At 25.6% G+C, this 18,572-nt stretch overlaps 1 protein-coding gene across 7 annotated transcripts in view; it reads right to left on the minus strand.

Moving 5' to 3' along the window:
- Positions 1 to 18,572, minus strand: part of LOC136985896 (3',5'-cyclic-AMP phosphodiesterase 4C-like) — an 87,311-nt gene that overhangs the window by 31,918 nt on the left and 36,821 nt on the right. For 6 of the 7 annotated variants that reach the window (XM_067283285.1, XM_067283282.1, XM_067283286.1 and 3 more), the window contains 3 exons: positions 16,970 to 17,155; positions 9,873 to 9,974; positions 2,039 to 2,112 (listed from right to left, as the gene is read on the minus strand). In XM_067283285.1, coding sequence (XP_067139386.1) covers positions 2,039 to 2,112; positions 9,873 to 9,974; positions 16,970 to 17,155 — 362 coding nt within the window. Of the gene's footprint in view, positions 1 to 2,038; positions 2,113 to 9,872; positions 9,975 to 10,796; positions 11,614 to 16,969; positions 17,156 to 18,572 lie in introns of those variants that run through there. The other variant, XM_067283287.1, reaches the window with a different exon arrangement.

The raw sequence follows: 18,572 nt of genomic DNA on the forward strand, positions 1-18,572 counted from the left end.
TTCTTAAATAACATAGATCAAAATTTTAGCCAACTTCTAAAATAAAATGTAGAATTGTTTCATATAATTATCTTAAATTAAAAATAAGAAGTTATGTTTCATGTATAACACTGAATTACTTTTTTGCATATTATTTGTTTAGTTTTTTTGTTTAAATTTTTTGACATTACTATTTACAGATTACATTTCAATAGATCATCACATTATATGTAATAAAGTAATATGATGAATATTATATAAAATTTAACAGCCTAAGAGTTATATCGTAAGTTAAAATGAAACTGAGCTCAAAACTCCATTTAATTTTTGATCGTTATATATTACTATATTTCATTCTAAGATGGAATAAGTAATCAAAAATTTACTTATATTAAACTTTTTAAGCTTCTTTCTGGAATATTCAAACATATTAATTCTATTTCTAATTAAATATTTAAAAATGGAATAATTTTAATTTGGCAAAAATAAAAAAAGCAAACCATCATTCAGAATTAAAATGAAAATAATATTTCTTTTTAAGATAGAAGATGAGATTACAATTAATTTTCAATGGACAAAAAATAATTTTCTTAAAAATAATCGTTTTAATATATTTAGTGTTATTTAAAATTTTAAAGTTAAACTGAAAGTTAATTTTGAATTATTTCATTTTAAATACTTTAATAATGAAAATGTTATTGTAAAAGTAATAAATAAAATAATAATTTAATTTTTAATGAATTCAATTAATATCAGAATTAACATCTATATTAGAAAGAATAAGCAATAAACTAATTTATATTCAATTACTTTTAATGGAGATTGCTATGTACGGTACATTAGTTGTACAGTGGGAATGCTAATATTGTCCTTGTGACATTTGTATTAAATAAATAAATAAATAAAATGCTAATAATCAATTTTCATTAAATAAAATGTATTCATTCATTCTGTAATTGGAAAGCAATTCCAAAAATATTTTTGCTAAGCTGATAAATTATATACAACAATAAGTTAAAAAATTAAAAGATGATAACATATAAAACCAAAAATCACTGGCATAATCAGGAACGTACCTAGGGAGCTTGGGCATTCCCTTTGTAATGAAAAAGTCATTTAGCATTTTTATTATAGGAAAAATAATTTAACTGTGGAGTTATGTATAAATTAATAAGTGGATTATAACAGATGGATTATAACAGATGACTATTGAGTCATCTGTTATAATCCATTATGTAACTATGAAAAAATCAAAATTTATTACAGTGTATAGTAATTCATATTAAATTTTAACTTGGACTCCTTGTCTTCATGTCAGATCTATTTACTTTAAAAAAAAAAAAATAGTTTTTGTTTCATATGAAAATTTTAAAAATGAATATTTTACAGATCATTTCATATATTTGGCCAGGCAATCTGCATTACTTGGTGGGATTCTGGAAGTTTTATAAAGTTCAAGAGCCCTTTTTTGGTACAGTGACCTTGTCACAGATTTGTCAATTTGTTCCCTTCACTAAGTAAATAGACTGGTCCCCTGCTAGTGTGCATTTGTACAGCCTGGCCAAGATTCATGAAATGAGCTGTACTTTGCTTATGATTTGTAATAAAAGGAAGAAAGTTGCTTATGATTGTTTGTCTAATCCAAATTTTATTTCACTAAACAATTTTTTTGATTATAGATATGGCATTACATCATTTACAATATTATACACATAGGAAACTCCTCTAAAAATTTAGTTCATGAATTTTTAAATCATTTAATATTAATGTTGAACTATTAACTTTAAAATGATGCTAATATATAATAAGCACAAAATTTTAAAAATTTTAATTTCGATTCTTAATTACTAAAAAGTTAAATATCATCTAGACTTAAAATTTTCAGAAGTAAAAATCTGTATTAGTTATATCAAAGTAAAGTACAAAATGCTAATATGTCATAGTTTTTCATTAATTTTATTATTATTTTATAAATTTCAATCGTATTTTCAAAAATAAAGCATATTTCATAATCATTTTTAATTAAGAAGATAGAATTTAACAATTAACAATATCTTACCTGTCAAATTAGTTCTGTTTGAAAGAGTAGCTGATATGGTTGCTGCAGCATTAGATGCTCTTCGACTTCTGGAACTAAAAAAAGTTCATTTTTAAACTATAATAAAAGAAACTAAGTCTAAAGTGTTACTCATTAATTCAATTTTGAAACAAAAATTAAAAATATACTAAATGTAAGTATTTCAAACTTAAATTATTTGCATTAAAACAAATGAAATATGATTAAAATTAATTTTGTTTTTCCATTGAATATACTGCATACAAATTTCTTAGATGCATTTACATGTATTTAATACATATGCATATATACAGGTATGTACATACAGTGTATAATATACAAAACCATTTCAAAATAAGTTTAAAATTAAACAAAAAGTATTTTATCATAACAGAATAATTTGTTAATTTCTTCAGTCTCTTCATTAATTTTTTTTACACATTATAAAACACAACTTATTCTGTATATCTTTGACATATCTTCATTTAAATTTGTAAATTAATATTCTGTAAAATCAATATAAATGAGAAATTATTTATTGTGACATTGTCATAATGCCAGGCTGCAATTTTTAATTAATTTAATTTGAAATATATGCTCTCCACCTCAAATTAGCAGTGGCTTGCCTCTGTACATCATACTTTTATGTTAACAATAGTCATGCCAGTCATCTATCTAACCAGGGCCGGATTTACCAATCCAGGGGCCTTGGGCACAAATTCGGTGGGGTCTCCCCCTTTAAGAGTAGGCAAATTTGGTGATTTAGAAAATTTACACAAAATACTGTAGTTTCAATTAGATTTGAACTAGGAAGTTGTAAATTTCATTTAAAAATAAGGTTATTGTAAACTTACTCATCAATCGCACACCGCGCTGAATAAACAATAAACTCACTCAAAAACATACATATATGGTTATTGTAAACATACATATATTTTTTTGTGTAAAACTAATTATTTTAATTTAACTGAAAAATACCTATGTGAAATTTTTTTCCGAAATTTTCCGATGTTTCATAGGTTTTTTTCCGGGTTTGGTTTTCTCTGCCTGTTGCCCTCATGATTAGGCCACACTAGGCTGTCGCGGTAATAGAAAAAAAATTATGTTTAAACATAATTTTTTTTAGTTTTGTGGGGGCCCCTATTTTGTGGGGGCCCTGGGCACAGGCCCCAAATGCCCTTATGTAAATCCGGCCTTGTATCTAACTCCTTTCAGGGGAAAATTTTTGAATTGAAATAACGTGACTTCCGGTTTGCATCGAAAGTTCGTGTATACTTAATCAGGACCTCCTGCCCCTAAGCTTTCCATATCTGGTCTTTTCCTCTAACATTGTTCTCAAGGTTAATTTAAGGAAAGATAAACAGACAATAATGAGAATTTATAAGTCTACAATTTTTTAAAGTTGCAGCCCAATAAAACATCTTATTTTCTAATTTATATTACAAAAAAGTTGCTATATTTTAATTTTTAAAATTTTACAAATAATAATATTTTTATATAGTTTACACAACTTTTATTTATTTCATATACAAAATATTTTTTAAAATCACATTTTGTATGACTTTAGAATAATTACAGTAATGGAAAAAGTAATATTTCACTTAATTTTAGATTTATCTTTAAATTTAAACTATGCTCAATATTTTAAATGATTCAATGATAAAATCTCTGATTATATATATATATATAATTAGAGAATTTACTTCAATAAAAAGAAAATAAAATTTTCTAACTATTGAATATCAATATTATTCAATATCAGATTAAAATTATATATACATATTTTTTACAATCTGATATTGGTTCAGTAAGTATAAATATAAATGTTGAAGTACTAAATTGAATTTAAATTTAGTATTTCAATATTTATATTTGTACCTTTTGTACATTTATATTGTATTGCCAGGAAATTAAAATCAAATTTTAAGGTCATTTTCTTGAAAATTTAATGAGTGATCTTCTGGTTTAATCATAGTAAAATGATTATAATAATACTCATTAAACCAGGAAAAAATTATTTAGTATTAAAAATAATTTCATTTTTTTATTATTGGAATATTAAAAAGTTTAAATATAAAGTAATTAATTGCCATTTTCAAATAATTTACAGGTAAAATATGACTTAAAATTAAATTTAACATGCAATATTTAACCATTATCTATTCAAAGCAAGCTAGCTAAGCAATAGCTGCAATGTTTATTCTAATTAAAGTTATTTAACTTATAAAATAAGATTTTAAATATACTGGTAAGTACATCTGATAAAGGATAATGTTTACATTTCATTAATCTCATAGATGGATGTGGATATAACAGGTATATATTGATGGCTCCATAACAATTTGCAGAGATATTGTAGAGGAAGACAATTAAATGTTTCTGTTATTATACCATTATAGCTGTTGAAAATAAAACTTTTCAATAACAAGATAATCTTTAAACACACAAAAATTTATCCAGTCTTTTGAACCATATTAATAAATATAAATATAAAATAATCATTAAATTACTGATAAATTACTTTTTTATTATTGGATAAGCTTTTATATTAATAACTGTGATAGCTAACTATTTAATAAAAATTGTCAGATATACATTAAAACAGATTAAGTTTATTAGTATATTTTAAGAAAATGTTTTAATATAACAAGAAAATAATAATTATTATAAAGCTATTTTTATTTTCTTTTGTATTCTTAAATATTCAATATTTGATGTTTTCAATGGTAATAAAACGTAAGTAGTACATCAATTATTAAATAAAGTTATTAAAAATATACTTTTAATAATAATTTAATATAACTAAAAAAAAGTAGTTAAAAATTAATGAGAGAATAATTTCAAAGATAATTTCACTAAATTAGTTTAAGTGAATATTTTAAACATATTCAACAATAATTTTGATTAAAGAAGATATGACTTAATTATGCCATTTATTAAAATCACTTGGACTTAAACTGATAACATTATGCAAAGTGAGTGAGAGTACGACTACAATAGGAGAGAATTCTGGTTACGTTGACTTTGGTTTCTGTAGGAGAAAATCTGGTTTAATTTTCTTAATTTATTAATGATGTATTACTATCTTTAAAAGGACACGTCAAAACAATTTAAAAATATATAACTTAAAACTTAATTATTTATCGTCATTAATTCATAAATAATTCATCCAGTATTGTTTGTATGCTATCAACTTTAACAACAGTTAGTATAATGCCAGCAATATAATATAAATCTCCAGAAAATACATTTTAATTATAAACATTTTTAACCATTTTGAATGGCCATCCTAAACCACAAGAAAAAAAAAAAAAAAAAAAAAATAGCTATTAATAATGTATTTTAACTTATGTTTTGGAACCTACTAAATTTTATTATTATTATCTGTGAATACAATAAGTAGAATCTACTGTAATTTAAATAAAATGTGCATTAAAAGTTTTTTTATCAAATCATTTTAATAAAAATTATTGTTACATATTTTAATTATTTATTTAGACAATATATAAATAACTTTAATCATTAATTCTGTTCATTCTTTGAAACTGATAAAATTTTCATTAGTTTCAAAGAATGAACAACAAAGATTCCAAAAGTCAACAAAAATTATTCAATGATAAATACGTTCAAGTCTTATGTACTGTAAATGGATCACTGTTACTGTGATGTCTTGTAAAGCTAAAGGAATTGATCAAAAATTTTCTCAAATAAGTATTTTATTTGCTAAATTATTTTATGATAAGTTTTGAAATTCACATTTTCAGGAAAGCAGAAAGGAAATACAATAATTATTACTTTATTTAATTTAACATAGAGAAAAATATTTAATTTTGTGATTAAAAAATTTTAAATAAATATCCACTGATTTTTAATTAGTAAATTAGATATTTCACAAATGAATATTTGAGAATTATCTTTATTATAAAATGTTCAAATTTTTTCATCAGGCATTCTCAATTACTTTTGTCATGTAAACAATAAATATTTATTTTCAAAAGTAATACTTATTACAAATTATAAGTATTGAATAATATTTCGTAATCTAACTGAATATCATTACTGTTTCTTAAACTATTATTAAGAAATAAAATATCGTATCATAATAATATATTATGCATTATTAATCAAATTTTACAGAAAAATTAAAGTTTTAGTCATGTTAAATATGAAAGTATTATTTATTTCTGCAGTTGATTTATTATGTATTTAAACTGTTTTAATTTTCTTACTTCTTAATAACTAAACTACTTTAAAATTATTATTTGTTATTAGTTTATTCAATTTTATCATTAGTTTTTAAAAACTATAGTTATCTTAGTTATTTGATAAAAAGTTATTAAATAGAAATTTTTAGCAATTTTATAAAAGTTAAAATAATTTTTAGTTGTATTTTAATATTTTTCCTTCATTATTAAAGTTTAAGTAATTAGTTATTAACAGGCTTAAGAAAACTAATGTTTGAATAACAAAATAATTTGAAAATATTTTGAATAGAATTATTTTATGTAATGTTATTCACATTAATTCATTTAATATTAAATTATATTCTTTGATGATATTAAAAATTGAAGTATATTTTGTATTATATTTTTTTGTTATTAAGAACTTTTATCAAATCAATAAATGTATAGTAAATTTGCATTTTTTTAAAATTATTTTTATCTTATAACTCTCTTAAAACATCAAGAACAGTATTTGTCAACAATATTGTATATATCTATACATATATATTTAATATGGGGACCGAATATACCCCCCGGAGCTCTATTCCCGTTGATCTTAACTTTGGCATAGGATAGTAAGCAAAAGATGATTGTATTGCACCAATATGTTACTGCTGTATTCATAGTCCACAATGAAGTTTTTTTTGGTCCCCATATTAAACAATAAATTTGGAAGAGATCTTATGTATGAGGAAGAAGAGATACAACCTCGAGCACATGAACAAAAATGCTTCAGTGGTCTATGAACATGAAGCTAATGTATTGGCACAATCCAACCATCTTTTGCTTACATATACATTTGTCAAATAACAAAAAATTTATTTAAAACTCAGAAATGTATTACAGTACAATCTATAATCTGTAGAAAATTCTCAAGGTTATTGAATTGTCTCATAAGAATTTCTGTAAGAAATTCTTCTACTGTTTTCCATTCAAGTCATTCATCAAAAATTGTATCATTTAAATAATGAAAATCTGCATGAAATTTATGAAATTTAATACCAAAATTTTATAGTTATTCTAAGATTAAAAAAAAAATAAAATTTAAATGTAAATATAAAAATGTAAAACTTGTAAAATTAATTTAGTATTTTGCATTTAGAAACTATAACAAAATTTAAGTGTAACTATTGTCAGGTCTAGGTTCATATACAAGCTAAACAAGCTGCTACTTAGAACCTCATATTTTTACATGTATCTTTTGGTGGAAGGAAAGGGCCTGTTACAAGGATGACGCCAGCCAATGGGCCAGGGGGGGCAAGATGATGTAAATTGATAGAGGATATGAATTGTATGTAGGTAAAATAAAAACGATTCATAAAGTTTTAATCATTTACTACGTACCGGAAAAGAAATATCTTAATTAAAACATTTTTTTTTTTTAACTTACAATAAGCCTAAGAAGATTATTTTAATTAAAACTTAGCATTTAAATAATTTTTTCGAATTCCTAGGGGAGGGCAGCTTTCCCTCCTGCCCCCCTGGCAATGCCCTTGGCCTGTTATATGCTATAGCTTATAGCCACAACAAGTAAAATTGAAGCCCATCCTATTTTTTAGATTTTAATGTATTATTAAATATGAAAGAAATGTATTATTTAATTTTAAAAAATTTATTATTAGATTAATTCATCTGTTACGTTACACAAAAAGTAATTTATAATTTATAACTAAATATATTAATGTGTATATATTTTGTGTAGTTTACTTTTATAATATTGTAGCTATTACTTCATAGTCTGAATGTCAGAAACTGTTTAAAAAATTTTAGATCTGATAAAATTAAAATATGCTTCACTTCAAAAATACGTTTAAAATATTAACAAATTGTTAAACAATTAAAATACAGCTATAATAATTTTAATACCGGAAATTTATATAATTTTTTGCCAGAATTTCAAATAAAAAAAATATAGACAATAATATAGAAAAAACTAGAAATCTACATATTCAATTAAATAATAATGTATATATATAAATTTAAGATTTTATAGTATTAATATATAAACTTATGTTGTATTTTATACCAGTTATATTTAACAAATTCTAAATCAATATTTTTCAACTTTGACATTTAATTCAATTTTACTTTTTTCATCAGCTAATAATAAAAAGTAAGTAAAAATTCTACCATTTACAAATTATAAATGCTGTCATTAATATTAAATAAGTTTTGTAAGGACACAACATTTAAATAAGAGATAATATAGAAACTGAGAAGAGGATGAAAGTAGAAACTTAATATGTGGAAAATAAGATATAACTTAATGTCTTAATGTCGGCAGAATTTTTTCAATCTCTCATATTTTGATAAATCAACAAACAAAATTCTATTGTAATCCAGTTTGAAGTAATTTATATATACAGTACACAAATACGTACAAATATGCACTTGGAGACATTAGTAACAATAATAATGATAAAGAAGTAGGATAACTATTTTTGTGTCGTGGACTGATGATTGAATAGATTGCAATTCTAGAAGATAATTTAATCTCCTTCTATAATCAATGTGGAGGTCAAAGAATTGAAACTGATAAAAGAATTATTGTAAAACTTTAATAAATCATGTATAATTTGTAATGAAAGTATAATAATAAATAATAATTGCATTTATTTTATAATTAAATAATACTTTGAAAATTATATTTAATAAATTTTTATATATATTTTCAAGATATAAATTTAAGTATCTTTATAAAGAAAAAATTATAAAATATTTTATTAGCATTTTAATATAAGTAAAAAGTTAACTGATAGACAGAGTTGGTTATGTTGTTTTGTAGTATTTAATGAAACAGATAACTCAAATATTTGATGCATTTAATTCTTAAAACTTTCATTTTATCTCTTCTAAGAAATGAAAGATTTTTTTAAAAATTCATTACAGTAAATGCACGATTATAATGCATCAAAATCTTGTATCTATAACATGTAAATAAATTAAAATCTATTATAAATTATTAAAAATTTATCTTGAAATAAATAAAAAATTAATAGAGAAACACTTAGTATATTTTTAATGGAAAAATTCAAAATATTTAATAAGTACAAGCAAATAGGAATAAATAATGTAAATGTATAATCAAATCATACAGCTCTTCAATCTGAAGAATACTATTTCCTAGGAAGAAGCATCCAGATGTAAACAGCATTAGAGGAAATTATAGATGATGGAAAAGAATTTTCTGAATTATAACATGAATTATGATTGTTCTCTAGCTGTTTAAAAACATTGGTTTACATAATTTATATATACTGTATATATATTTATTAAAAAATAGAAATATAATCATTAAAATAAATATTTTACATCTAACAACTCATTAATAAATTTTGACAAACTTGGTAATTAAAAATAATTTTTAAATTGTTTGCAGAATTTATTAATTATATATCAAAATCAAATAAACAATGAGTATAAATACACTAAAATATTTTTCATTTAAGTTTAAAATAAAATATCTTCAAAATAAAGATTCGAGTTGTTTATTTTAAAATAAATTTAAACAACTTAAAAATTTAGAAGCTTAATGAATTAAAATAGAGAAAATAAAAAGAATCAAAAAAACCTGTATTTAGGAGGAAAATTTCTTAACGCATTTAGAAATTTACCTTGAAGGAGCAACGTTAGTGAGGCAGATGTAATTATTTCGAACATTTCTCAGACTTGCCAATATTTGTGCAAAAGGTGTAACTATCAGGTCTTCGCAGTGGCTAAAAATTGTTAATATTATATTAATGTTAGCAAATGCGCTTAAATAATTTTCAAATATAAAAATAATAAAATTACTTTTATTACATTTCCTAATATTTAGTTTAAAAACATTGACATTTTTCCTGAAACATGGACAAAACAGGTTTGTCCTTAGCTGAAATGTCATCTATTGTTCATGCATCATTTGAAATAAGTTATATAATAAAAGTAATAACACATACTACAATTGAATTTACATTTTTAAAATATATAAATACACTCATCCGCACATAAATGTAATTTCTATTTATTATATATATATATATATATATATATATAAAGATTTTATAAATAAATTTTTACTTTAAGATTTTTTATGTATAACAATATTTAAAAAAAGTTTGGATAAATATATATTAATTTTTCTTGCATAATAAGTATTATAAATTCCTTCAAAAATATATTTCTTAAAATAGTTTCTATCTAAACTGTATTTTAAAACTTAATAATACCATCATTAATTGTTAGCTGGTTTTCTAGTTACAACAAAAGATATTTTACCACATTTATTGCTTTAATCTCATCATTCAGGTGACAACAATAAGATTAAATCAAAGCCTGACACTGATTGATGTCAAGGACTGCATTATTCTTTTAATACAATCGTTTCTTCACAGAAAAAAAGAAAATACAGTAATTTTGGTTTCTTGGAATTAAGTAATATAAAATGATCTTTAAAGAATTCGATATAAATTTGAACTCATTGGGAAATATGTAACGTCGAATAAAGTAAGTAAAATTAATTCGGCTTATATAAAAAAAGACATATAGGCTATGCATACCCTCTAAATTCTAGACCAGAGTATAACTTTTCCCAGAAGGATTGGCGTTGTTTAATCCGAAGTACGCTGGCACAACTCAATGTTCTGGGCAGAACCGCTTCCTCGTCGTGATCCATAGCCGACTTATAATTTTTATTCTTCGAAAACCGAGTCAAACACACACTCAAATGGTGAATCAAGTCGAGACAAAGGAATTAAATTAATTCATTGTCATGACAATAAATACACAGGAGTAGCAGAACGGCTCAAATTAATGAGTAGTCAGCATACAATTTACTTAACATTTTCTCCAGGATGAATGGGAGAATCAACGATATAAATATATAGAACGTTTAAACGGATAAAGTAGCGAGAATGATTCGAGCTCGTTGCATAATTAGTCAATAAAGAGTCATTAGAAGTAACCATAAAGGAGGAATAACTGGTAAGATCAAGCACTCACATCCTTTTACTAAAATTAACTTTACGAGTGGGAGGACGAGCAGATGTGACGTAGCAGACTCACGACCGAATCCGTAGACGAGAAGACTTCCGAAATGTCACACAATCGATATGTTTACACCAACACAACAATCAATAACAATCAAATCTCTGCGGGATGAAAGAGGAAGATATCCTCTCCCCTCCATGTGGATAGAAATATGTCTATTGCAGCTCTATCACGTGACTGCACTTTACCATTCCTTCCTGGTGCCATCTATTGTCCACGTATTTTATTAATCTTATTAAATCTTTAATCAAAACGTCCTTCTTCGGGACGACGGGTTCAAACTTTGAACCCCAATGATCTTTATAAATTATGAATCGCTATCTCTCTTTTGTTTATTTCCTATAAAATACAATATTTATATGTAAATACGTCAATTGTAATGTAAATTAAAAATTTCGGTATATAAGAAGAGAAATAATCACAAAATATCTTATGGGTATTTTAAATATTCCGTATTGTAAAGGTGTGAGGATGTAATTGGGAATTGAAAGTATACAAAGTTTTAAAATCAATAAAAAAAATCAAGAAGGATGAAAGTTTTAATATAAGATAACACCGAAAATATTTTAAGAGGAAATTCGTGTTGCGAGTCATATAGTTTAATATTTTTCATAAATAACAGTAAGATAAATGTAAACTACTTTAAACGAATGTTTTATTCGTGAATATAAATAGAAGACAGAATAGAGCAATCATGTTTGACGAGCCAACTCCATTCAATTCTATAGTACTTTGTTCGCATACAGTTTATCTCCGAAGAAAAAGAAGAAAAAATCAAATTTTTCAAATTCCCGAAGGAATTAGGAAGAAAAAAAATCTACAAAGATTGCTCAATCAGGAGCAAACGATACGAATCGATCATTGAAAACTTGCGGCCCTTAAATATTTGCCGAATGAAGTTGCGGTTGGAATACTTTAAAAGAAAATTCGCCCCGTAATAGGAAAACGAAAAAAGTTACAGTTAAAGAAACACAAGTATATTTTAAAATCCATTCGTTTTCAATTTAAAACGGGAAACAAAATTTCGTTTTCTGTCTTAAACTTTCGGAAATGGGAATAAATAAGAAAAGTATCGATCGGGTCCTTCCTACTCGATTCGGTACTTCGAACTGTTGAACGTTGATCAATAAAGAGTGTAGGCGTTTAAAGTGGAAATTTTCTCAGCCGCAATTTATTTAATTGGCATCTCTCATTCGGTAAGTAAATGGTAGATTCATTTATTATTTTATAAAAATATTCAAATTTAGTAATCAAGCTAAATTCTGATTAATTTTTGTGTGTTGTCTACTTATTATCTAAATGAATTATAGAATTCTTACAGATATGCACTCGTGTACAGAGAAAGAAGAAGGTATAAAATTTCTGACATTTCTATCTTATTCCAGAAATAAAACATCCCACTTTTTTCAATTTTCATTCGCAATAATGAGTCTGTAGATTCTCAAAATAATTATATTTCGTGGATAAAAACGGAAATTCTCAAGAATGCTATTCTCTTCTTTTTAATGACTTACGCTGAAAAAATATAATGGATTTTTTCTCTTTTTTTTTTTAAATATAAGAACTCATTGTCAGAGTAAAGTTGTCCTTCGGGTTCTAAACGTTCATCAGGTCAGATTACGGTTGATTAAAAATGAATTTTCTCATTGCAAACATCTTTTTAAAAAGTAATTGGAAACCCTATTATCCTATTTTATCCTTTGTTTGCAGAGAACCCGATTAAAATGTCTTTATGTCAAATAACTTTTTCTTTCCTTCATCTGTTTACAAAGAATCAATACAGCGATCTGCTAACTGTTTAAATAAGCTTATTTAGCATATACTGTAGTATAGACCTATGTAAGTAATATATATAACTTGTTATACGTGTGTGTATGTACAGTACACACACACCATTACACACATAGGCTACACGTATACATACTCTAATATCTAATAGAATAATCAAGTTCTATCTTACTTTTATCGGTTGATTGATATCACCTGTCTAAGAACTTTAAAATTACTTTCTTTATCATTCATTGAAAATAAAATTTTAAATTCAAATAGTTCATTTTAAGCAAAATGTTGATAGGATTTTTTCTCTAGAGTCTTAGAACTTTCAAACTTTTTAAACATCTCTTAATTAAAATGTAAGGGATTCTCTTTCAGTTAACGTGGATTCCTCTTAGTTCAGTAATTTGATATTTCTGGTTGAAATTCAAAATTATAATATTAATAAGTACAATTTGCCTAAACAGATGATAATATTCAAATTAAAATTGAAATTAGTTTCCTTTAGTGAGAAAAAGAAATTTTTAAATGTCTTAATATACATAAATTTAGAACAATAATGTTTTTAGATAGTTTTGATATATTTGTCTAATTATAGTCTTTATATCAACCTTTTAATTTAATTGAATTAGATCCATATTAAAAATTTTCCCATCTTAATGTAATCTAACTTTAAACGAAGTGTCTTTAAATTACAAGTAAAAAACTCGAAGTATGTAAACATTTAATAATAGAAATCAACCATAAATTACGTAACGCTATTTTTCACTTTTCAACTATCATCTCATCCCCGTAACGCTCCGTAACGTTGCCGCATATACCCACCACCATTATGTAACGCGTATCCTCGATCTACTCCTTTAATTGTACTAATAAATAACATACAGCAGGGGGTAACGAACGTTACTCTATTTTATTACAGTATTTACATGTATAACGTACAAAATAGTGACAATCATTAGTCTGCAGTTCGGTATGTAACATTTTAGAAACAAAAATAAATCATTTTGTTACCTAAGGATTAAGACCTAGCATTGCGTAACATTGTTGTAAACACCTTACTCCCTTGTAACACATCGAAACGATTGCATACAATAAACTACCTAATACCTGCATACAATAAAAATGATTAAATCGTATACAATTTTGCAAAGTGCTTCCAGATTTTTAGTTTGATCTTGACTAAATCTGCACATTAGTATATAGTCGCGGTGGTCAAACTGCGGCTGGAGAGCCGCATGTGACTCTTCTAGATCCTAATTAAGGGACTGCACCCGTATATTGGATCCCTACCTTCTTATCAGAGTATAGGTCCAACTTTGGTGCTACTCACCTATATATATATATATGTATACTGTATATAAGTTATATATAAATCTCCATTTTAATATCTGATAAACGGTATTTCTGATAGGCTCCTACGGTGACAGGTTTGGCCACTTCTGGTATATAGTATAAATCAAAATCATATTTCAAAATTTGCGAGTGATTATATCGATTCAGACAACTGGACAGACTAAGCGCTAAAAATATATATATTTTTTAATTCCTAAAAAATTAATTAAAAAGACAGAAATTGGCTTTTGTGAGATAATGCAAAACGCGTTTGCATTACTTGTAGCTATTACCACAACTTAGTTTCTCTTTATTACATAATTTAATTGTTAAGTTGGTCAATTAGTTGATTAAATCGTTAATTATAATCATATGAATGCCCTCTTTATTCCAGCTTCAATCTGAATAACAGATGAGAATGGAATTTGATGGCTAAAATGACATTTCCGAATGCGCAAATGAAATTAAAATCCCTTTGAAACTTGGAAAAGCTTTATCAGAAACCAGCGATTCGACCAAAATGGGGAAAATTGATTTAAATAGGCAACGCCTAGAAAATAAAATAATCCAGTGAAATAGAAAAATACCTCGTGTTCTTACCAATTTCTCAAGCGTGAATAAATGCTATTAATGCCTTTAGAATGATTTGAAATTCTTTCATTTTTGCAAATTTAAATTTTTGCTGATTACGGTAATGTCGTTTAACAAAACATTTCATAATACAGTGAAATCTAATAAGAGAGACGACATTATTTAACCTTACTGCTCAAAAAATAATACGACGTAAATATACTGTATTATATATTCAACAATACTTGAACTATTTTCAAAAATAATTTAAATTAATTCTATATTCAATTTACTATGAAAGTTCTAATTAATTTAATTCGAGACATTTAATTGACGTCATCTCATTTTACAATCAATCGTTCCTCGTTACGTGCGTATATTGTATGTTTAATTTATACTTGTCTTAAAAGATTTCTCCAAAATTATATTATTTCCCAGAATAAGAATGGAGCCAATTTGCTGGATCTTGTATGTGTATTATTCTACTGCCGTAGCTAAGCAACGAATAAAAACTAATACAGTACAATAAAAACTGAAAATTCAAACCGTGTCATTTCAGGTCGTGCGAGGATTCTTGTCTTTTTTTTTTATAATTTAAAATTTCTCGCTAAAATGCCAGAAATTTTAAATAGATTTTAACAGTTTAAACACAATTTTTTATCTACAATATATTATGTTATACTACGTAATAAATACAGAATTCCTTCAGATATGTAGACTAACGGACATCGGTTTTATTCTTATTCTCGGAAATACAATAGTTAACGCAATTGGACAATGTACTGATCCTATTTTTGTCATTTAAATAATTTATAAAAAGTAATGTAAATTGTGAATTGTTATACAATTTAACCCTGATTTACGAGCGAATCTCATTCCCTTAAAAACCTCTCGTAAGTTGAGACGAGCTTTTCCGTTAGTTCTTAGTCGAAATTTGTACGTGATTCTGTAGTCTTGTGTTGAAAATAACATTAAAGGAGGCCCTCTAAAAAGACTCGCTTTTTTATCTATTAACTAATGATTCTAAATGAAATAAAATTGAAGTGAACGTGTTGATTATGGCATTCACCGATATAAAAGAACCTAAAAGAGAAAAGAGAAGCAAACGTATAAATTGTTAAAGTTTTTTATTTAATGGCAAAAAACAAAGTTTCGTTAAGGCAATAAATAACAAGAAATAACTAAAATGAAGTAAAATAAAATAGTATTTGTTTTTTTTTTTTACTTAACTGTAATCACAGTAGAGGAATTTACTAATCTGCTTAACAAATGGTGGATATTAGGTTCACTAGACCTGGGCCCTAGAGGAACTAGAGTGGGGCACAAAACTTCAAAGTAATAACAACAATTAAATAATGAAAAAATATGTTTTTTGTTTTATATATATATATATATATATATATATATATATATATAGAAACAATTCATAAAGGAATTAATACAAACTGAAAGCTTAACTAGGGGCAAAATAAGACATATCAGTTGAATAATGAAATATGAATGTATTTAGTTTAGGGACATCCGAATATTATAGCCTTAAGGACGCCATATGCGTCATTGTGCGTGACTGTTTTAGAAACAAATGGCACTATCCTGTAACGAATACCCAAGTGTGAATGAACACAAAGAGGTAAACTGGAACTTAGAAGCCGTCTAGTGTAGTGCACGAAAATTTCAATCTCATCGCACTCGTGATTAGAATAATTTGTTCTGATAAACATTGGCCGACGCTCCTATTGAATATTTCGTTTCGTAAATGGAGAAGCTAAAATAAAGTAACTAGTTGTATCGAATTCTCTTATACCGAGTACTCGTAAATATAGGTCATCTTGTATAATTTAAATAGTAAGAACAGATATAAAAACACACTTCTAATAAGAAAATAATATATAGATCTAATAGTGTTAATACTTTACTTGCACAGAACTTATAAATTTAACGTTTAATAGTACTAAAAGTGATTTTAATTTTACATGAAAGAGTGTTCTTTACGAACACTACTTACACTTCTGTGGTCCCGCCAATTGAGGAATGGCGGGAAACAGATTTCGGCGACATTTCATATTCACTTTCGGACCTGTAAAGGAACGACTCTCTCCTTTGGGGAAAGTTGGGAAGGACCAGGCCGGAAGAAGGGCTGTTAGTATCCAAAAGATTACGATTTTGCGCACTTCCATCTTCTGATTCATACCTGAAAGTAACCAAGCAAAATAAATAAATTACGAAATAAAATAATGGACAATTATACAATACAGCTTTATATCAGCTCTATAATATAAGAAATGTTTATTTTATACATCTATATTAATTTATTTAAAAAGTCAGCAGGCGTACAATACTAAATCTGTACATAAACTTACCAGGATTTCGTTTATTTCTTATAAACGCAATGTTTTTATTTTCTTAACCGATTATAAAATATTTAGAATCAATCGATTTTTTTTCTTTTTTTGCTTGAAGAAAGAACGGTATTAAAGGTAAATAAACTCGATAATATAAAATCATTTAACAAGTAAATTCAACCATTCTTCGAGAAGACTTTTTTGGTACAAAGATTAATGTTTTTATATTGGATAACATCAATCTATTCTTAAATCTAATCTGAATAATAAGCAAACTCGAAAGGTGAGTGAAGATACCAAATTCTTAGTATAAATGGGAGATGAGATCCACGAGAGAGCGAGATTCATGATCCATGAGTAAAATGAGAGTTTCACGAGAGGAATTCAAAACCTCAATTCGCTTGATATTATACACTAACTTTTACGATAATTTTGCATCTAAACGAGATAATCAGTATTTTTAGAATAATTTTCTTGGATGTGGATTGAAAGGAATCTCTTTTAAACGTTGAATAGATTATCGATTGAATTGTACTTAAGTAAAATCGCTTGAAGGTATGCCGTTCCAAATGAAAATATTTATATAAATTTTGTATGTGTAAATATTCATACAGAAAGAGTCCATTTGAAATGATAGAAAAAATATGTGCCAAATCTAATTAGCCTAAGATTTTTAAATTCCTGTCTTGTTTATATGTATATATTTCTAATATTTAATAAAAATATCTTAAAAAGATGATATTACAAATAGGAGAAATCTTACAACTTCTATCGTGTATATAAAAATTTAAATTTTCCTGCGAATGACCTTTCGCTAGTTTCAAATTGAAAAGTTAGAAATTATCATAGTTATATTAGAATTAAATTCTGAGAAAATCAATTTAGCTCGAAATTCTTTAATTAATTTATCTATCATTGAAATTACACACAGTTTATTTGTAGCACGAAGTGATTCCCTCCTTCAGGGGCGAAACTACGAAGGGGAATCATTTTGCCCCATGGGTCGCGCCGAAAAAAGACTAGTAATATAGTTTTTTGGAATTAAGCGAAATAAAAGTATTAAGAAGAGACACGAAGGATAGAGAGAATTAGGGAGGAGAGCCAGCCTTTTTGACTGACACTTTGTATGAATTATCTATATAAGCCGTTAAAATGAGCCTCCTCGCCCCAAGGATAAATGTGTAAATAAGGCCTCTTTTTCTTTTTTATAATAAAAATATTAATGCAACTCAAACCATTTCATAAAAAAATTAAATAAATAAATAA

This window comes from Centruroides vittatus, unplaced genomic scaffold (genome assembly GCF_030686945.1).
Source record: "Centruroides vittatus isolate TY-2023 unplaced genomic scaffold, ASM3068694v2 contig_980, whole genome shotgun sequence".
Lineage (NCBI taxonomy): Eukaryota > Metazoa > Arthropoda > Arachnida > Scorpiones > Buthidae > Centruroides > Centruroides vittatus.